We start from the raw sequence: 19,623 nt of genomic DNA, 5'->3' as shown, positions 1-19,623 counted from the left end.
ATCTAATTGAAGGCTTCCCCCATTGTGATCTGACTTTATTCACTACCTCAAGTTCTTTGGCACCGAGCTCTAGCCTCTCCCCTCTCTAATTCCTCCATCTGCTGTACCTCTTCGCTCTCCGCTTTCCTTTTCTTTTTCTGTTTTTCTAACCTTATTCTGCGGGCCTTGTACTGTTCAGAATTCGACCCTTGCTAGAATTTGATCTACCAGCAAATTCTTGGATAATATGCTGTGCATGACGACCGGTCTCATTAAAATTATACTCCAACGAAACATAACTGAGGAAAGTACAATTCAGCATAATGACCTGACACAGGCCAGCCATGTCCACCCAGTGTACTTCCACTGAACATGCTATCTCGCCCCTTTGTGTTTAACCAAATGGAATATGCTGTCCGTTCCATCACTCGTTTCCTCTAGTATTGGTTACATGAATGACGTGATGTACATACAATACTTCTCCCGTTCTTTTATGTTTTTTGTGCTGTAAGCAAATTCAATAAAATTTCATTTAATTAAAAATAAAAAACTTTTTTCGTATCCCTGTTGGGTATTTCTGTATTTTTCACTCCTTTTTCTCAAACTCACCTGTCAGCAGTTATTGGACAATGGTTAATCATACTTTTATTTAAAGGGAATATTCTTTGGATCTTACATTATTGAATAAGTGAAATTATCCTCACATTCAAGCAATGCATACAAAACATAATAGGCTCTCTAGACCACAATATGCCTATATGTATGTGATGTTCAGGTGGTGTGACTAAAATAAAATAGTGATTTTAAGTTATTCAAAAATGTTCCACCTAAGGTTTCTGCCACCATCACAAATTAGGATTATTTACCGTTCAGGATGGGTATGACAATAATTTTTTTAATATATAGCTCATCACAACATATGTCTACCATTACTAAGTACAGTAAATAACAGTTGTTACACTGCCCATATTAATGACATTCAAAGTATTGGCCTCGGAAGGTTATAATGCTGAGTTGTCTTTAGTAGAATGTTACCTTGTAAGTTGCCGATCACTGTAGATTTCAGCTGCAGGTGTTATTTCTCTTAGTCATCTTGGCTGAAATTCTGGGTCAACTGCTGATGTCAATTTCATGAACTCGAGGCATACATATAGCACATTTACATGGATTTTTTTTAAATTAAGTGCACCCACATTCCTCTCAAAACAATTGCATGCATGCATAAACAATTTGACTAAAAAGAAAAGGGGACCAATTGTGAGCTATAAAGGAATGCCTTGTGCTTAAATAATGCACTGTTGCATTTGAGAGATTTCTCATTGCACTGCCTAGTATTTTTGTGGAAAACATTTTTCTCGACAGACACGTGAATTCATTTTGATGCATGGATCCCTCATTTCTCATAGGTGAATGCCATGAAGTCTTCACAGCTGTGAAAGGAAATTTCTCTAGTCCTCAATATCCAAACAGTTATCCCAATAACATCAACTGCCATTGGACGGTTCAGCTTCCCCTGGGGTTCCGCATAAAGATGTTTTTCATGGATCTGGAGCTGGAAGACAGGAACAGCCTGACAGATAAGTGTGACTACGATTACCTCTCTGTGTATGATGGAAGCAAGGAGAGCTCACCTTTGTTGGGGACATGGTGTGGCACGGATAAGCCTGCTCCCTTCGTATCCACTGGCAACAAAGTATTACTGGTATTAAACACAGACAGAAATGCAGCAAGCAAGGGGTTCTCTGTTTCCTACATTGGAGGTAAGTCACCTGTCTTTGGTATTGATGAGTGAGTGCCTAACTTAATGATGGCTCAACGTGTTAATATCTAGTGCACTAATAACATCAGAAAAACTATAGGACTATTACCAAGTAGTTCAATTTTTAGATATTGTCAGAATTGTCAGATATTGTCACTTCTGAAGAAGGGACAATAAAACAATGTGAGCAAAACTGGACCCAATCACATGACCATGGACACAGATTAGTGCCTATTGATCTAGATGATATCTAAAGGATGAAGCAAACAAGAAATCCAAAAATTAGACTTAAATAAAAATTAAAGAGTATACCAAGACAAGCCCAAAGTGATTATACAAAGATTATAAATAAACCTTGCTTCCTAGATTACACTTACAAACTCATACATAGATATGACTTAAAGAAGCTCTAACATAGATGAGACTTAGAGATGATTTACAGAGGAGTCTACAAAGATGATACATAGATAAGACCGTAAAGATGATACATAGATTACATTTAAAATATAATATCAAGATGACAACAAATCTGATGCCTAGACGGTACCCAAAACGGGATACCTCGATGTAACCTAAAAGATGATACCTACACATTATCCAAAGATGACACTAAGATGAGAAATAATAGAGGATACTTAAATGACATCTAAGATATCATACCTAGAGGAGATCCAAAAAGTGAAACATAGATGACAATTAGCATATAATATCCAGACAGGGCCTAAAGATGATGTCAAGATGATTCTCACAATGTGATACTTAAATGCAACCTAAAGTATCAACCCTAAACATTATCCAAAGATTGTACTTAGATGAGACCTAAGAAATGATTCGTAGATGCTGCAAGATAATAGTTATATGTGTCCTAAACAATGATACTTAAACAGCACCTTAATATGATACTAAGATTAAACCTACAAGATACTACCTTGATGAGACCTGAATGATGATACCTTTATGAAACTGATAAGTTTATTTTCTACCAATAATCCTATAAGGTGGGAGGACGTGGCCAGCCGCACATAATTAGGGGAAACACTCTAAGTCTGCTCCACCAAGCTTGCCGGTATCCAGATCTTTGTAGTCGACCCAGCACTACTGCAGAACACCACACAGAAGCCCACAGCACAATGAGAGTGTGGTGCAGGTGAGAAAGAGTGAGCTGCAAAATGGACAGGGGACCAATGGTGCCAAGGCTTGGTCACGCAAGCAGTGAGCCATGAGGGGCAAGTGAGGCAGAGCCAGTCTAGCACAGCCAAGCATCAGAGAGGCACTGGGGGCCAAGAGGAACTGCTGCAGATCAGTTGGCTCCTGCACCACTGAAAGCTGTGGGGAGGACACAGACCCCTCATACCAGCCCTGGGGCCCAACTGGTTTTACAGGAGGGCAAAGGGGTCGCTCTATCTGATGGCCAGAATCCTGGGTTGCGGATGACATGTGTTGATCCAGTGGGACCTGCCAGAGGACTTCGGAGGGCCTGAGGAGTATGTGCGGGCACCAGCACAACTACACCCGCAGAAGTGGAGGAATCAGCACCACCCTCCCTCCTTTCCCCCTTATTAGTGACTTTTAGCAACCTCTGGGGAGGCCCAGATAAAGGCGCTTAACCTATCTCACAAAAATGCAGCAGCCATTGTGCCATCCCTGGATGTGCCCCCCCCCCCCCCCCGGTCCTTCTGGTGACACGAGAGGGAGGCAGCGTGCTTTGGCCAGGGTGGCAGGGGCACCCCCTTGCAGATGTGGGAAGATGACCTAGTATTTTAAGGATGGTAAAGCCACAGACATACACTGTGCAACAAATATGTCATCACCAGTGCTAGGGCACCTGAATGCACAACCTCACCAGGGGACACAGCAGTGACACTGCTTATTCCAAATGCATTTTCCAGGCCATCTGCGAACCAACATGGAAAAACAAATTGTAGGAGTTGGATCTGAGGTTGCCCTCCTCCGTCACGATGTATGGAAAATCCCAGACAGAGTTGCAGAAGTGGAAAAATTGATTTAATCAGCTGAGGACATTGTGACTAGCCTATCTACAACTGTGGCAGGCCTACAAAACAGAGGGATTCACCTGGAGCACCACGTAGAAAACACAGAGAGCAGGTCCCAAAGGAATAATTTACACTTTGTTGGCACTCCAGTGGGTGCAGATGGTCTTGACTACATAGCTGAGGCAGTGGCTGGTGGCAAACACTATATCCCCCTGCTCCGTCATTGAGAAGACCCACCCACCCTTGGCGGCGAGGCCCCCTCCCAGGGCGCCCCCAGGCCTGTGTTTCCTCGGTTTCTCAACTATACGGACCGTGATGCCATATTGGGACAAGCTCGCAAACAAGACACCCTGAAAATAGACTCTAAACGTATCAGTATTTACCCAGACTATACCCTTCAAGTGCAGCAGAAAGGACGATCGTACTTGCTCGTCAAAGAAATACTCAATGCGATGGAGTTGACATATTCTAATGATCCCAGTAAAACTAAAAGGCAGCTACTATGGCAAAACACACTTCTTTGAAATGGCACAAGCTGTGTGGAAATTGCTTGAAATATTGGGCCAGAGACAGAAAAGCGACCCAGCGGATTATCACAGGGGAGACCTGCAGATTGGTAAGGGGGAAACTTGAAGCCCACCAAGAAGGAGCCACTCCGAAGGAGGAGCCAAGATGGCGGACGGACCGGACGTGTGAGCTCCCGGCTCCGCAACCCGCCTGTTATTCTTACAAAATCCTGACATTTCCTCTTACCTACAACGAGTGCAGATGAAGCCACGAACGCGTTGATGCCGACCGCGTCCTGCCAATATCCCCGCCGGCTGTTTTGGGGGTGGATTTCGATTGTTTGATGACTCCCGGCTCTGCTCCCGGACTTTGCCCCGATCGCCGCCGCCGGGCGCCGCTGGTCGTGCTCGGTGGGACGGGCTGAGGCGGGGCCGCCGTTTCATGATCCGTGGATGACTGCAGAGGTGGGCGGACTGTCGAGGCTACCTTCGGCGGCGGAGTGGGTACTCGCGAGGCTGGGGCAGTGTGGCGACGCTTCCTTTGTTGTGCGGCCATCACCCTGAGCGACCTCCATCTTGGGGCGCCTCCTCCGCCGCGTATCACCCGCACCTACAGAGATCGCGGGGGGCCTTCACACTGTACAGGTACCGGATTAAGAGCCGTGTCGCCCTTGGTGGCTCTAACTGCTGTCCCTGCTGATTATTGAGTCGCCCCCCCCCCCTCCGCTGTGAATTGACTGTGGGGACGGTGATGGCGCCTGTATGCCGAACCGGTGAGGCGGAGGTTCCCATATCCCCAGTACTTGCTGCCCTGCCTACTCTCGAATTGGAAGATGCTCCGGTGGCGTCGCTGCACAGTGCCCACCGGCTGCTGCTGGGGAAAGCCTTGAACTGTGCAGACATCCTGATGGCCCTTGCAGATCTAAGGGCGACATGGCAACGTAACACCCAAGAGCTGGAGCGAAAGATTGAAGGAGCTGTTTCTCACTGTGAACGACTGCGGCTGGCTGATCCCCTATTGCCTTTCATTCCACTCGCGGTGGATACAATGTTGCTGCATGAGACTGTGGAACGCTCTGCCCCTGGCTACTGTATTGAAGGTTCCCTTACTGACGAAGCTGTAGCTACAAAGTCTCCTCTCACTCCGGCACCTGAGACTTTGCCTCTGCCAGTGCTATCACGGCCTTTTTTGCAATGCTGGTGTGTGTGCAGTTCTGCTGTGGGGAAAGCGCTTGTCATCGTGGACATGGTGGTGGACGGTGACTGGGAACACTCATTTCCTCTCCTTCTGCCCCTTTTATATCGAGAGCGGCCATCTTGCTCCTTTGTTCTGCCTGCGGTGTACTCGCAGAGGCGCCCATGCTTGGGAGGGTTCCAACGTTCAGGCCAGGGCTGAAGTGTTCTCTTTCGCTGATTCTGCCTGATCGACTGACTGTGACTCGGACTGGAACGCTTGCCGACCTGTTGGTGTTGATACATTTGCGTAACCCCCTATTTCAGACTGTAATTGCTATTATTTGGCATGTTTATTTTATTTCGGGTTGCAATTGCTGTGCCTGATTTCTGTTTCTTCCTAATTAGATGGATGTATTTGTGGGCTGGGAGTCCGGGGACAACTGTTACTGGTGGTGGTCTTGAACTGGTTACTGATTGCCGGGGGGGACTTGGGATGGGACGCTGTCTGGATGTACGTAGGGGCTCTACCTGTGTATCCCTCCATCTTAATGGCAATGACTTTTGTAATCGCTCTGACGTTGTTGATGTGTTGTAGGTTTTGTGCGGGTAATGGAGTCCGGGACGCTGAAATAATGGCCCTCCTCCGGGGTTAGGTATTCCGTGGGAGTTTTAGATTAGATTTCTCTTTTCTTGCTCCCTATATCAAAGGTGACATTATATCTTTTTCTTTCTCTCCTTTCTATTCTTACTCTATATTTCGGGTTTATGGGGCGACAGACGCGGTGCTGGGGGGGGGTAGGCCGTAGCCTTCGCATGCGTGTAGGGTGGGGGTGGAGGGATGGGTTTTTCGTTTCTTTTTTGGTTCCTATGGTGCCTTGTTTTTTCTTTTTAATTTATCTCTTCTTTCTCCTATTTTGGGTTCGTGTCGACGTTACTGGCGGGCGGGTGGTGGTGAATATCTGTCAGGGTCTTAGGGACTGATATCTTTGTTGCATACCTTCTAGCCGCCATGCCGCCTGGTGGGTGTTTGTTACCTGGTTAGCTGGGCTGTCTATGCCTCTGTCGCTACAGCTATCTCACGTCTGCATGAACCCTGTGTTTTTCTTTCGTTTGTGCTCTATTTTATTGATACAGAATAGTTGGAACTAATAGTTGCTATGGGAAAAAATTTTAAAATTAACCTTCATTACTCCTGAGGCGCGATAGCACGTGATCTACAGTGTAACCGCTGACTGCTTGCTATTTGTTATTGCTATGCTACTGCGTCAACATATTGCATTCACCTGTGCTCAACAGTATTTGTGGCCGGCCTGAAGGTTGTAGGCCACTATTTGTACTTTTCCTTGATGCACCAATAAAGGTTTTCAAAGATTTAAAAAAAAAAAAAAAAAAGAAGGAGCCACTCCAGGAGGTCAAGACAAAGACTATGCATCCATAGAGTGGACATCGGACTTCACTTTGCAATAGCACAGTTCAGACAAAGAGCGAATGGCAGTGGGAAAACTCTACTGAAGGAAGTGACCCAACTAGGGTCACCCGGGTCACTTACGTAGTCCTCTACCCTTCCAAGAAAGGAAGACTCGATGACGCAGTGAAAGACACAAACCAACTAGTTTATTAGTAAATACACTGCAGTGGAGTCCCTATGGGATGGCTCTCGTGGGACTGACTTCAGAACACTTGGTGAAATAGAATAAGCTTCTCCAAAACCTCCCAAGTCCCGCCCCTGATGGAAAAATACTGCTTGGGCAAACACTGAAAAAAGGGAGGCACAAAAGGATGAGCTAAGAGTCTGAGGCCAGGCACACACTATCTCTCTGGCAAGGTCATACAGTCTGTGCTTGGAGCTGCAATAGTGGGAGCACCCTCTGTCTCAGGGAAAGGTATGCTTTAACAAGCAACTTTCTCATGCTTCATTGCAGCCTAACCTTGGAGATGCAAATGCATCCCAGCAGCTTTCTGCTGAGGCAAGAATTATGAGACAGAAGCTTCATCTTAGTTACAGAACAAGATGGCAGCAATAATGATGGCACTATGGATGCTGACTTAACACGGAATAGAGTTTGAGCATAGCAAAGGGAGCATTTGGATTCAGTGCATTACAAAAATAGCATTTCAAATCTAATACTACTGCACACCATGGCCCCAGACATGATCCCTCAGCAGCTTTGGATCACATGGCCTGCTGACCTCTGTAAATGCTTTTACTAATGACACCACCTTTGTGGTACAAGGGGGTGGGTGGAAATAAGCACCAGTTGGGAGACGGGCGACAGATATTTCATGTTTAGAAGTGTAGGGCAAGGGTGGGGTATTGGGTTACCGTTTATTTTAGTTCAGTCAGTGTAAGTTCATGTTACACTATACACCAAGGTACGTGGACCACTCCACCCCATTCAGAGACCGATTTGACCCACCATGATTATATCAGCTGACTCATTTCGAATTCTCTAGTGGAACTTCAATGAGCTGCATAATAAAATCAAGAAGGGCATAGTATTCCAATATCTCAAATCATACTGGCCACCGATCGGACTGTTGCAGGAGACCCACCTACTGGGTAATAACTGCCCCTTCTTCAACCACCAAACACCAGAATAAACCACACAGGTTACACCATTACCTCCAGGGGAATGGCCATCCTCCTTCACAAACAATTCATACTGCAGGTTACAAACATGCTCCATCACTGCTTGGGCTGATTTACGGTAATAGAAGGATTTATGGGCAACAGGGGCTGGACCTTTACATCAGTATAGGCTGCCCACCCTGGTGGAGGTCCGGCTTCAGATGCTCACATGCATGCTATTGTAGTCCACACCAGGACAGACAGTAGTGGGAGATGAGTCCAACGCTGTCATGAATGCCAAACTAGACACAAACATCATCTATCCTCGCAAATCCACCATCCTGAATGCCTGGGCAGTTTGTACTGCTATTTTGCACCTCTTCCACCCTAACACCAGGGAATATATACGTTCTCCTCTAGAATCATTTATTTTTTTCTGCCCTCCATGGACGCCACCACAGTATCACAGGTGCTGATCCTGTCACAAGCTCTGACGGACCATGCTTCCCTACTGCTGACCTTAAAATTCCCAACAATCCCGAAAGCCGGCCTATGGCGTTCTTACTATGTTAAACTCAATAGAGCTCAGTAAGTTCCCTTACGACGCTCTGGGCACTGATGTAGGAGGTTCTGAGATAATAGGAGATCTCACTCCAAACCACAGCAAAACAATGGACGCACCGGAAAATCACTGATCTTGAACAAGCGACCTATGAGGCCGAAGGAGTGGAAGCCGAGAAAAGAGATGATTGTGCACACCATAAAATTAAATGTTAAGATTTATCGTTCCAGCAAAAATTGCTGGACACTGCATCCTTACAAAGTTGGAAACACAATATACAGGATATACGAAATGGGGTACGTGAATATACTGTATTGGCCAGCAAACAATGAGTTGGAGTCCCATATCGTCTCTAGCGTAACCGCATCAACGGGTAACTTACTAACGGACTCAGTCCACATGGCTTGGTAGTTTGCAGCTCATTCTGCTTGCCAGAGCATCCTCTGCCCCAGGCCGAACATGATCACCACATTGTCAATGACCTCATATTACCTATGCTTTCCGATACAGACAGGCAGGGGCTGAAGAGTCCACTGATGGAAGATGAAATCAGATCAGCGATTCATTCCCTCCCGGCAGTGAAGACCCCTGACCTTAACGGATACCCACTCAAATTTTTTAAGAAATAGGCAGCCCATCTGACGCCAATGCTGATGGACATGTACACCGAGCACCTCAACTCCTGGGAACTACCATATGGCCTATGAGGCGCTGTCATCTCGGTGATTCTAAACCCTGGGAAATAACCACTCATGGTCTTCCTATTGACCCATTTCCCTGATTAACCTGATGACAAAACTCATCGCAAAAATCTTGGTGAATAGAATACTGAGGGTCATCAGGACAGTGGTGCACCTGGACCAGAACACTGAAATAGTGCTATTAGCTGGGGCACAGAACTGTAGAGCCCTGGTGTCATAGACTTTGATAAGACGCTTTATTCAGTAAGATGGGATTTTGTGTTCCAGGTACTGGAACGCATGAATTTTGGCCCGCACTACCAACGCTACGTAGCGATAATCTCTGCTAAACCATGGGCAAGAGTCAAAAGGTCAAAGCGGAATTATCCCTATAGAATGCAGCATGCAACAGGGATGCCCACTCTCCCACTTCTGTTTGAACTGACTGTGGTACTGCTGACCAAGTGGATCAAACATGATGAACAGCTCAGTGACTTTCGATGTCCCCGGGGTGAGGAAGATAGGATCTCGCTCTATTCGGACGATGGCCTAGTGTATATGAGCAACCCCCAAACCCCCCTGCCTCTCTTGAAGCAAATGCTCCAGTTATATACCGATGTATCTGGCCATGAAGTGAACCTTTCTTAGTTCAAATACATAAACCTAATGGCACAGAGAGTGATATCAGACTGATCACCACCCTTCAGTGGGCAGACCACCATTTCAAATATATTGGCATGTGTATCACCCACACTAGTCAAAGGGCATATGAAATAAAAATTACACACCTGATCGCCTGCATGAAGCGTGACATGGATACATGGGCAACCCTCCCCTTTAATGTAGCAGGGAGAGGAGCCTTTTTTAAGATGATACTCCACATGCTAAAAAATCCTCCTCACGCTCTGTCTCCCAGGTTTTCTTATCACTGCAAATAGCTATAGTGAAATTTCTTTGGAAGGTAGGAGAACCCTGGATTGCTTTTTGCAAATGTGTTCTGGGACCACATGATGGGCGACCAGGGATCACAGATTTTCAACTGTACTGTTGGGCTCGCCACATCAATGACTGGTTGTTTGAGGACCGAACGGACCCTGCTATAGCTGTGGAACTTCAAAACCTCCAGCAACACAACGTAATGGGTTTCTTATATAATTCATAAACATGCGCTACTCTTTCCCCAGCAACTGCAATGTCAATAACTTGCTAGCATCAAGTGCTGAAGTGGATTAAGTGGTACGGCATACCAGCTGGGAGCAATACCCCTGTGGTTGGGAACATGACAACAACACAGAGTCAAATGAAATCAAATCAGGTGTTTGTTAAGCGTGACTACTCACCCCTAAGCGTCTCAAGGCGCTGGGGGTGTGGGGGGCGTTTGCAGGTTCCAGTCCATCAAGGAGGGGGTCTGTCGAAGAGCCAGGATTTGAAGTTTCTTGCGAAGATTGGGAGCGATGTTATCTTTCTGAGGTGGAGCGGAAGGTTGTTCCATGGTCTAGCTGTGCGGAAGGAGAAGGAGCGACCTCCCGTTCTGGTCTTTCTGGTGTGGGAGACCACGGCCTAGGAGAGCTGGGCTGATCGTATTGCCCTTTGGGGTGCGTGGAAATTGAGTCGACTGTTCAGGTATGCTGGTCCGGTGTCATGGAGGGTCTTGTGAGCATGGGTTAGCATCTTGAAGTTGACTCTATCTTCGATGGGGAGCCACTGGAGTGTGCGCAGGTGCTGGGTGATGTGGCAGTGGCTTGGCAGGTTGAGGACCAGTCTTGCGGCAGCGTTTTGGATGTTCTGTAGCTTGCAGGTGAGGTTTTTGTTTATTCCGGCATAGAGTGCATTGCCGTAGTTGAGCCTGCTAGTGACCAGGGCGTGAGTGACGGTCTTTCTGTTTTCGAGGGGGATCTATTTGAAGGTCTTATGCAGGAGGCGGAGGGTGTGGAAGCAGGAGGACGAGACAGAGTTGGTCTGGTGGTCCAGTTTCAGCTCTGAGTCCTGGGTGATTCCCAGGTTGCATGCGTGGTCTGTGGGGGTGGGTGGGCTTCCGAGGGCAGGGGGCCATCAGGTGTTGTTCCAGGCATCTGAGCCCATGATGAGTACTTTCGTTTTGTTGGTGTTTAGGTGTAGGCAACCGTTTTTCATCAATTTGGCAACCGCTTCCATGCCATCTCGAAAGTTATGTCTGGCGGTGTTGGGTTCGTAGGATAGGGAGAGGATGAGTTGGGTGTCGTCTGTGTATGACACATGTTGAGTCCGTAGGTTCTGAAGATAGGGGCGAACGGAGCCATGTAGACGTTGAAGAGCGTAGGGCTGAGGTAGGACCCCTGGGGGACTCCGCAGGTGGTAGGTGTAGGGTCTGAGAGGAAAGGGGTTAGTCTGACCCGCTGCCGTCTGCCTGAGAGGAAGGAGCGGATCCAGTCGAGGGCCTTGTCTTGGATCCCAGCGTTGTGGAGTCTGTGTATTAGGGTGCGGTGAGAGACTGTGTTGAACGCCGCTGATAGGTCGAGGAGGATGCGGGCTGCTGTTTCTCCTTTTGTCCAGTAAGGTACGGATGTCGTCTGTGGTCGCACGGAGGGCGGTTTCCGTTCTGTGTTTTTTCTGAAGCTGGATTGGGAAGAGTCGAGGATGTAGTGCTCTTTGATGAATGTGTCTAGTTGGCTGTTGATGGCTTTCTCGATGACTTTCGCTGGGAACTGTAGCAGGGAGATGGGTCTGTAGTTTTTGAGGTCGGTGGGGTCCGCCAAGGCTTTCTTCAGGAGGGGGTTGATCTCAGCGTGTTTCCAGTCATCAGGGAATGAGGTGGTTACCAGGGAGCGGTTGATGGTGTGGCAGAGCATGGGTGCGATGGTGTTGGCGGTTCCGTTGAAAATGTGGTGGGGTCAGGGGTCCGTGGGGGCCCCGGAGTGGATTGACTTCACCGTCTTCAGTGTGTCTTTGGTGGTAAGGGCTGTCCAGTTGTCGATCGCTGGTTTCAGGGTGTCGGGGTGGTCGGTGAGGGTTCAGTGTGTTGGTTGTCTTTGTCGAAGTTGTCGTAGATGCTCTTGATTTTGTGGTGGAAAAAGGGGTTGAGTTTGGCACAGAGGTCTTGAGAGGGAAGGATGTCGGTGGACTCGCTGGTGGGTTGGGCGAACTCCTTGATGATGTTGAATAGTTCTTTGCTGTTGTGTGCATGAGTGGAGATTCTGTCTTGAATCGCTTTTTTCCTCGTTTTTCTGATTAGTTGGTGGTGGACGTTGGTGGTGGCTCTGAAGTTGTTGTGGGCTTCTGTGGATTTGGTGTTCCTCTAGGCCTTTGAGGCGGTGGCAAGTGCGTCTGGCCTCTCGAAGTTCAGTGGTGATCCATCTAGCTTTCTTGGCGAGGGTGGTGTTGTTTTTCTTGAGGGGGGCTATGGTGTTTATGCTGTCGGAGATCCATCTGTTTCAGGGGATCGGGCTGCGGTGTTTGCGTCGTCGTTTTCCGGGATGGTTGGGGTGTAGTTGCTGATTAACGAGGTTAGCTGGTTGTTGGTGATTCTGGTCCAGTTTCTTCATGGGAGCAGGTGCTGGTGGACGCATGGATGGTCAGTCCATGGGAGTTCGTTGGTGTGGCTGAAGGTGATGGAGTTGGAGTTTCCTGTTGTGAAAGGGAGGTCGAGGGTGTGTCCTGTTGAGTGCGTGGGTTCAGTCACGATCTGGCGGAGTCCAATGTTGTGGAGGTTGTCCAGGAAGGATGTGGTGCTGGGGTCCAGTTGGTTGTCGAGGTGGAAGTTGAGGTCTCCCAGTAGGGTGTAGTTGGTGGACACGATGGCATGCGGGGAGATGATGTCCATGATGGAGCTGGCGAAAATTCTGCGGGGTCCAGGGGGTCGGTAGATGAGGCTTCGTTGGAGGGTGGAGGTAGGGCTGGCCAGTATCTTGAAGTGAAGGTGCTCCATCCTCCATCAGGTCTGTGGGCTCGTCAGGAGTGTGCTCAGGCGGAGGGTGGATTTGTGGACGATGGCGATTCCTCCTCCAGGGCGGGTCGGGCGATCATTCTTGGAGATCTTGTATCCCTGGGGAATGGCAATCGCGATGTCCGGTCCCGAGGTGATTTTGGTTCAGGTTTCGGTAAAGAATGCTACATCCGGGGTAGTGCTGTCGAGGAGGTCCCAGATTTCGGTGGCATGTTTGTGGAGGGATCGGATGTTAAGGAGGATGCATTGCAGGGTCTTTGATTTGTGTTCTTGCAGGCGGATTGCGCTGGGCCAGTGGTCTTGGCAGTGCTGCAGGTGTGCTGGCAGCGGTGACAGCTGAGGGTCCATGGGTGCCGGCTGGTGATGCTAGCTTGCAGTTGTTGTTGCAGCCTGGGTTGAGAGCGTGGAGGGCCGTTGGGTCGTAGCATTGGCAGTGCAGAGATCCAGGGTTCCTGGTGCTGGTCGCAGTCGGGTCGCGGACGGGCCCAGACGGGCTTACCTTTGGCGCCAATTAAGTAGGGGTCGGGGAGGGCTGGACAGCTGGGAGGCGGGAGCTGAGAGAGGCACTGGATTGGGCCAGTCGCACTGGTTGTGCTGGGGGAGAGGGGACGCGGGGGCAGCAGAGGCGGGGAAAACAGGCTAATAAGGCAAAAGGAAAAAGGCAAAAAGAGAAAGAAAAGTGCAAATAAGGCAGCAAAAGTGCAAGAAAGAGTGGAGGAAAGACACACAGAGGACACAGGAGAGTGAAAGGGAGAGATTGAGATGAGGGTAAAAAACGAGTGAGAAACGGAAGAAAAACACAGAAGTAGAGTTAGGAGGAGCTTGAAATGAGGGGAAAACGACAGAGAAAGTGCAAAAAAGAGTGGAGGAAAGACTCAGAGGACACAGGAGAGTGAAAGAGGGAGATTGAGATGAGAGCAAAAAACGAGTGAAAAAAGGTGGAAAGACACAGAAGGAGAGTGAGGGGGAGCTTGAAATGAGGGGAAAACAACAGAAAAGGGAGGTTAAGACCCAGAAGGAGAGTGAAGGGGAAGATAGAAGTGAGGGGAAAAAACGAGTAAAAAAGGAGAGAAAAAGCAGATCAAGAGAATGGAGACAGATGTCCACTGGACCACCAGGGATGAGGTGCAGGGAAACGTGCAGGTGGAGGAGGGCCACAAACCAACACTCGAGAGTGCAGGGGCTCGGGGGCAGGCCTCACTTAATGGTGGAGCTGCGAGGGAGGGAGAGCAATTTCACTGACAATGAGTCAGTGGTCTTGCTCGCCTGTCCCCGCAGTGCCTGCCATTAAGTAGGGGTCTGGGAGGGCTAGACAGCTTGGAGGCGGGAGCGGAGAGGGGAGCTGGGTTGGGCCAGTCGCACTGGTGGTGCTGGGGGGAGTGGCTGCGGGGGCAGCAGCGGCAGGAAAAAACAGGTCAAAAAGGCAAAAGGAAAAAGGCAAAAAGAGAGAGAAAAGTGCAAATAAGGCAGCAAAAGTGTACGAAAGAGTGGAGGAAAGACACAGGAGATTGAAACAGGGAGATTGAGATGAGGGTAAAAACACAAGTGAGAAACAGAAGAAAGACACAGAAGGAGAGTTAGGGAAGAGCTTGAAATGAGGGGAAATCGACAGAAAAAACTCTAAAAGAAATCCAAACCCGGGCCAATACAGGCATTTCCAAGTTAGGCAACATTTGGGCAGATGATTCAATACACTCCTTTAAATACCTTAAAGATGCATACGACATGCACAGATCGCAATTTTTTTATTACTTTCAGTTGCAGTATGCACTCCAGCAACATTGTGACAGCCAGCTAGCTGTCCCAAACTTTAACCCCATTGAGGCTCATGCCATAATGGCCCTCCTAAGGAAGAAAGGGATTACTAAAGAAGAAAAGGATTTCTAGGATTTATAGAACACTAGTAAAAAATACCTCAGCCCCAGGACAGCACTGAGGCAGTGATGTGAGGCAGATGTGGGTTTCTTGGAGGAGGAGTATTGAATAGAGGTGAGGATGGCCCCTTAGTGGTCTCCATGAAACTGAGGCTGATTGAACTCAAATATCTACACCAGGTGTACTACAGCTCTTTACGAATGAGCAAAATGAACAGCAACCTTTAACTAAGCTTTCTAAAGTGTGGGGCAGCTATGACGAGCCTCTTCCATATGATCTGGAACTGCCCTGTGATACAAAGATGTTGGCATACGACATGTAGTATATTGTCTGCAGTAGCAGAAAGGCCTGTGATAGGTAAGCCTAAAATGATGCTACTGGGACCGATGGATGAATAGGGATGCTGGGGCCAACACATATGTGAGACTCCTGGTTGCTACGGGACTCCAGCTCACCAAAAGAGACATTGACTGCCATTGGAGGGCAGCACAAGTACCCCCTGTGGCAGTGTGGAACTACAGCATGGACAACTGTGCCAATGCTGAGGAACTTGTTCATAAATCGAGAGACTGCTGCCATAAACACACTAAGATATGGGGCGCCTCGATGGCCTACTCCATGACCAATTATATGTCATAATATAGTGATTGTTAGGGCGTGCATGATTCTGATTGAACGTGGCCAGGAGTGGGGTTATGCCAACAACATTAAGATTAGCATGAAAAAGGGGAACAATAACCATGTTGTAAAACCAATAAAAAAGACTTTTGAAAAAAAATCCCCAGCGTTAATAGACATTCAATTTCTTTTGTCTACCATGTCTTAATGAAAGAATAGAATGGATGAGCGTGAGAGCACTAAAAATGCAAAGCCTTTATATGGCACTGCATGTTGTTAGTCTAGACCCATGCTGATATGTGCTCTTGTTCCAGTAATAAACCTGCCATGAGAAATGGCCTGATAGGATATTTAGTAGTAAATGAGAACAGAAGAAATCTAATAATGGGTGGGTTTTTAATGCAGTAATGCCCTATAAAAGTATATTGCAAAAAAGTGGACAATCACCTGGTGTAATAAACAAAGTAAATTAACCATATTGAGCTTCTTCGCGGCTAGTCGGTAGTGAGACTGCTAAGTCTGAGTGACAAGCTCGCTGGTTCACGTTCACTGAGAGGGGTGTTTCCAAGAGGGGTATGTTCAACAATCACCTTTGGGCATTCTAGCCATGTTTGCTGTTATTTCATATGGTGATGGGCCATACATCACTGTTGGGCCCATTCATGTTCTCTTGCATTATGCAATGTGGAACAGAAGTTGGTACCTCTAATGCTACCCATAGGTAGGAATAAAGTGCACACAAGTATTGGTTTTAATATTTGGACCTGGTGATTGCTTGGAACTACGGTCATTGAGTCATCATTGGTTGCTGCTGTGGACAGTTTTCTGGTGCAAGTTGTTAGACCATACACCAAGACTTGCCCTAGGGTGTAAGATTTGTGAAGACTGAGGTGTGATCTTACCGCTCGAGGTACTACCATGTGCCTGGTTTATCCGCTTCTTTCCTCAGAGGTCTTCAGACGCCTGCTGTTTGTGGACCAGTGATGTAATATATGCCAGATGTTTGGCATGGATATATTCCATTTATGTGTGCATCCGGTGTATCGTAATGCTAAGGCCTAGCCAGGGCGCTGGACTACCTGTGCTCAGTAAGCTACGTGTTACTAGAGAGTGTTACACCCTCCACTTCGTGGTTCCTTGGTTTGATGTGAATGCGCGGGGCATCCGCACTGCTTCATATCATGAAAGGATGAGGAGGTTCATGCACTACACCTTAATTAAGCATTTTTCCGGTGCTATTTGTCTGGCTAACTCTTATCTCCTCTATGTATGTAGAAATGTGAATTGGAGATGTAAGTTCCCAGTGGATAACAGGACTGGGAGCCTGTCACAGAACTGAGTTGCCCCTGTGATGTCTGTAGATATTGCGCTAATGTATGCATTACCACATTTCTATGTATAGATCACAAAAGGATCCATGAATAGAGAGACTCAGGGTATTCAGGTATCTGTCGGCTCCTGGAGTCTCTAGACAATATTTAGAGAGTCTACCTTATTTACCTTTCTGTTTGAATTACTCTGGTCTCTGGATAGTTTTAAGAGTTATTTTTGTGGCAAAAAGCAAAGTGTACCATGCTCGACAAGAGCCATTATGGGAGAAAGGGAGAGGTATGAACGGTGTTCCCCCTTCTTCTGATGTGCTGGCATCATCCCACATATCTAACAGTTTGTAGCATTAGTAGCTATGTGGGTATGGTGCAGCATCTGAATGAAAGTGTTATTCAAATACAACTGTCGATGCTTCAACTCTTGATATGGGAGTGTATAAAAGAAATGCTCATCCAGGACTGGAGTGGAAACAAGATACAGCTCACGGGCACGAATTTCATCCTTGACAAACCACGTGATTGTAGCAACAACTGTTACAACAGCAATGAACCCTACAGAACAAAAAATCTTCTTCTTATCCATTCGAACAAATGTACAAACAGTATCTTCCTGAAACTAAAGTGTTGTCAGAACTCTTCCCCCTAGGCAGCCGTTGATTTCTTCACCAGCGGGCCAAGACAGGTGTCGCTACACTAATGCAGGGCTGATCGCCCCCCCTTGCCTCATTGGCTCTCCGTTTCACTGACCTAGGGACCGTTCTGACAACTTATCACACAATTGCAGGCTCTTTCCTTAGTTGCAGATTATATCTTCTCGCTCCAGGGACTGTTGGGTCCGGGAAGAACTCCTCAGATTCGTCAGGTACCACAGCACGGCCTTTCTCTGCAGTCAGAATTTCTCGATGGTCGGTCAATACAGCAGGCTCCACCAGTCCGGGTTGCACCTTCCGGCAATGCACGGAATGAATCCAATTCTTCCGGTTAGTGACTCGGACAGCTGTTCTTGAAGCAAGGAGAACCTGCTCAGGACTGCACCACCTCGGCTCCAGACTGCTCGACCTCTCGAAGGACTTTATGAGGACGAAATCGCCAGGCCGGAGATTATGGCCTGCCGCTGTGGACCGGTCCGGGAGTGCTTCTCGAACCTGTTGATGAATGGAAACCAAACTGTCAGTTAATTGTGCCAAATAGTCATTCATTAAAACACAAGGTACATCATACACTGAGCTTGGCTTGGGCACTCCCCATATATTCATGGGACGTCCGAATACAATCTCGTAGGGCGTAAGGCCCGTCCGAGAGTGCGGTACTTATCTGATAGACAATAATGCCAAAGGCAAGGCATCTGGCCAAGTCAAAGAAGTAGAAGCTTGTATTTTTGCGATTTTAAGCTTTAGAGTACCATTGTATTTTTCGACCAATCCTGCTGATTGCGGGTGGAACACTGCATGAAATGTCTGTGTTATTCCCAATCCTTTCAGGACATACTTAACAACGTCCGCTATAAAATGGGGCCCGTTGTCACTCCACAACAATCTACAAACACCATATCGAGGAAAGAATTCCTTCAATAACACGTTTGCCGTAGTCATTGCAGTATTGTCCTACGTAGGGTATGCTTCAATCCATTTACTGAACGCACAAACCACTACTAAGACATATTTCAGATTGTTACAGCGTTCCAGCTGAATATAATCCATGTGCAATACTTCAAAAGGTGCAGTAGGTGTTGCAAATCCTCCTGCTGGAATTCGTGTCCCTTTTCCTGGATTGTACTTAAGACAAATAATGCAGATCTGTACTTCTCTTTTTGCCGTGCTAGCAATCTCTGGATGCTCCTAAACCTGCGTAAGCAATTTCACAATTGCTGAAGCTCGAACATGTGCTAGCCCATGTGCCACCTGAACCATAGGTTGTACAAAGGCTGTGGGTAACTTCCACTTATTCATCTGTTTATTTCTCCAGCAACCTTCATCATCCAACTCTCCATCCTTGGACCATTGCTCCCGTTCTTTGTCAGAAGCGATCCTCTGTATCTCTAGCACCTCCTTTCTAGCATCGTGCCACTGCTCAGCTTGTGACTTTACAATGTACATTGGAGTGGAGTCAGCCTGCATCGCAGTTTCACGTGCTACTCGATCTACAAAAGCATTTCCTTCTCCTACTTTATCTGTCACTTTCTTGTGTGCGCTGCATTTCATTATAGCTATCTTCTTTGGATAGGTCAATGCAGTCAAGAGGTTATGCACTAACTCTCCGTACATTATCTGTGCTCTATGTGATGTCAAAAATCCCCTTTCCTTCCTGAGCAAGCAGAAATCATGCGCTACTCCGAAAGCATAGCGGCTGTCCGTGTAGACATTCACACTTAATCCTGCACTAAGCTCACATGCTCGTGTCAACGCTATCAGTTCAGCTACTTGAGCTGACTTCTGCAGTATGCGTGCTGTCTCCACTATTGTGTGTAGCGTAGTAATTGCATATGCTGCTGAGGTAGTCCCATCTGGTAACTTCAAGCAAGACCCATCCACCCACAGCTCTCCATCCACATCTGTAAAGGGCGTATCCTGCAAATCAATACGACCCTTTGTCTGTTCCTCAGTCACAAAGACACTGTCATGTGTTTCTTGCACCTCAGGCTGAGTCACCGGAAAT

At 47.4% G+C, this 19,623-nt stretch overlaps 1 protein-coding gene across 1 annotated transcript in view; it reads left to right on the top strand.

Moving 5' to 3' along the window:
• Positions 1-19,623, top strand: part of CDCP2 (CUB domain containing protein 2) — a 304,534-nt gene that overhangs the window by 129,018 nt on the left and 155,893 nt on the right. The window contains exon 4 of the mRNA XM_086936204.1: positions 1,386-1,739. Coding sequence (XP_086792330.1) covers positions 1,386-1,739 — 354 coding nt within the window. The remainder of the gene's footprint in view (positions 1-1,385; positions 1,740-19,623) is intronic.

This window comes from Lissotriton vulgaris, chromosome 1_1 (genome assembly GCF_964263255.1).
Source record: "Lissotriton vulgaris chromosome 1_1, aLisVul1.2, whole genome shotgun sequence".
NCBI classification, from domain to species: domain Eukaryota; kingdom Metazoa; phylum Chordata; class Amphibia; order Caudata; family Salamandridae; genus Lissotriton; species Lissotriton vulgaris.
This window is presented reverse-complemented; position numbering and strand designations above follow the sequence as displayed.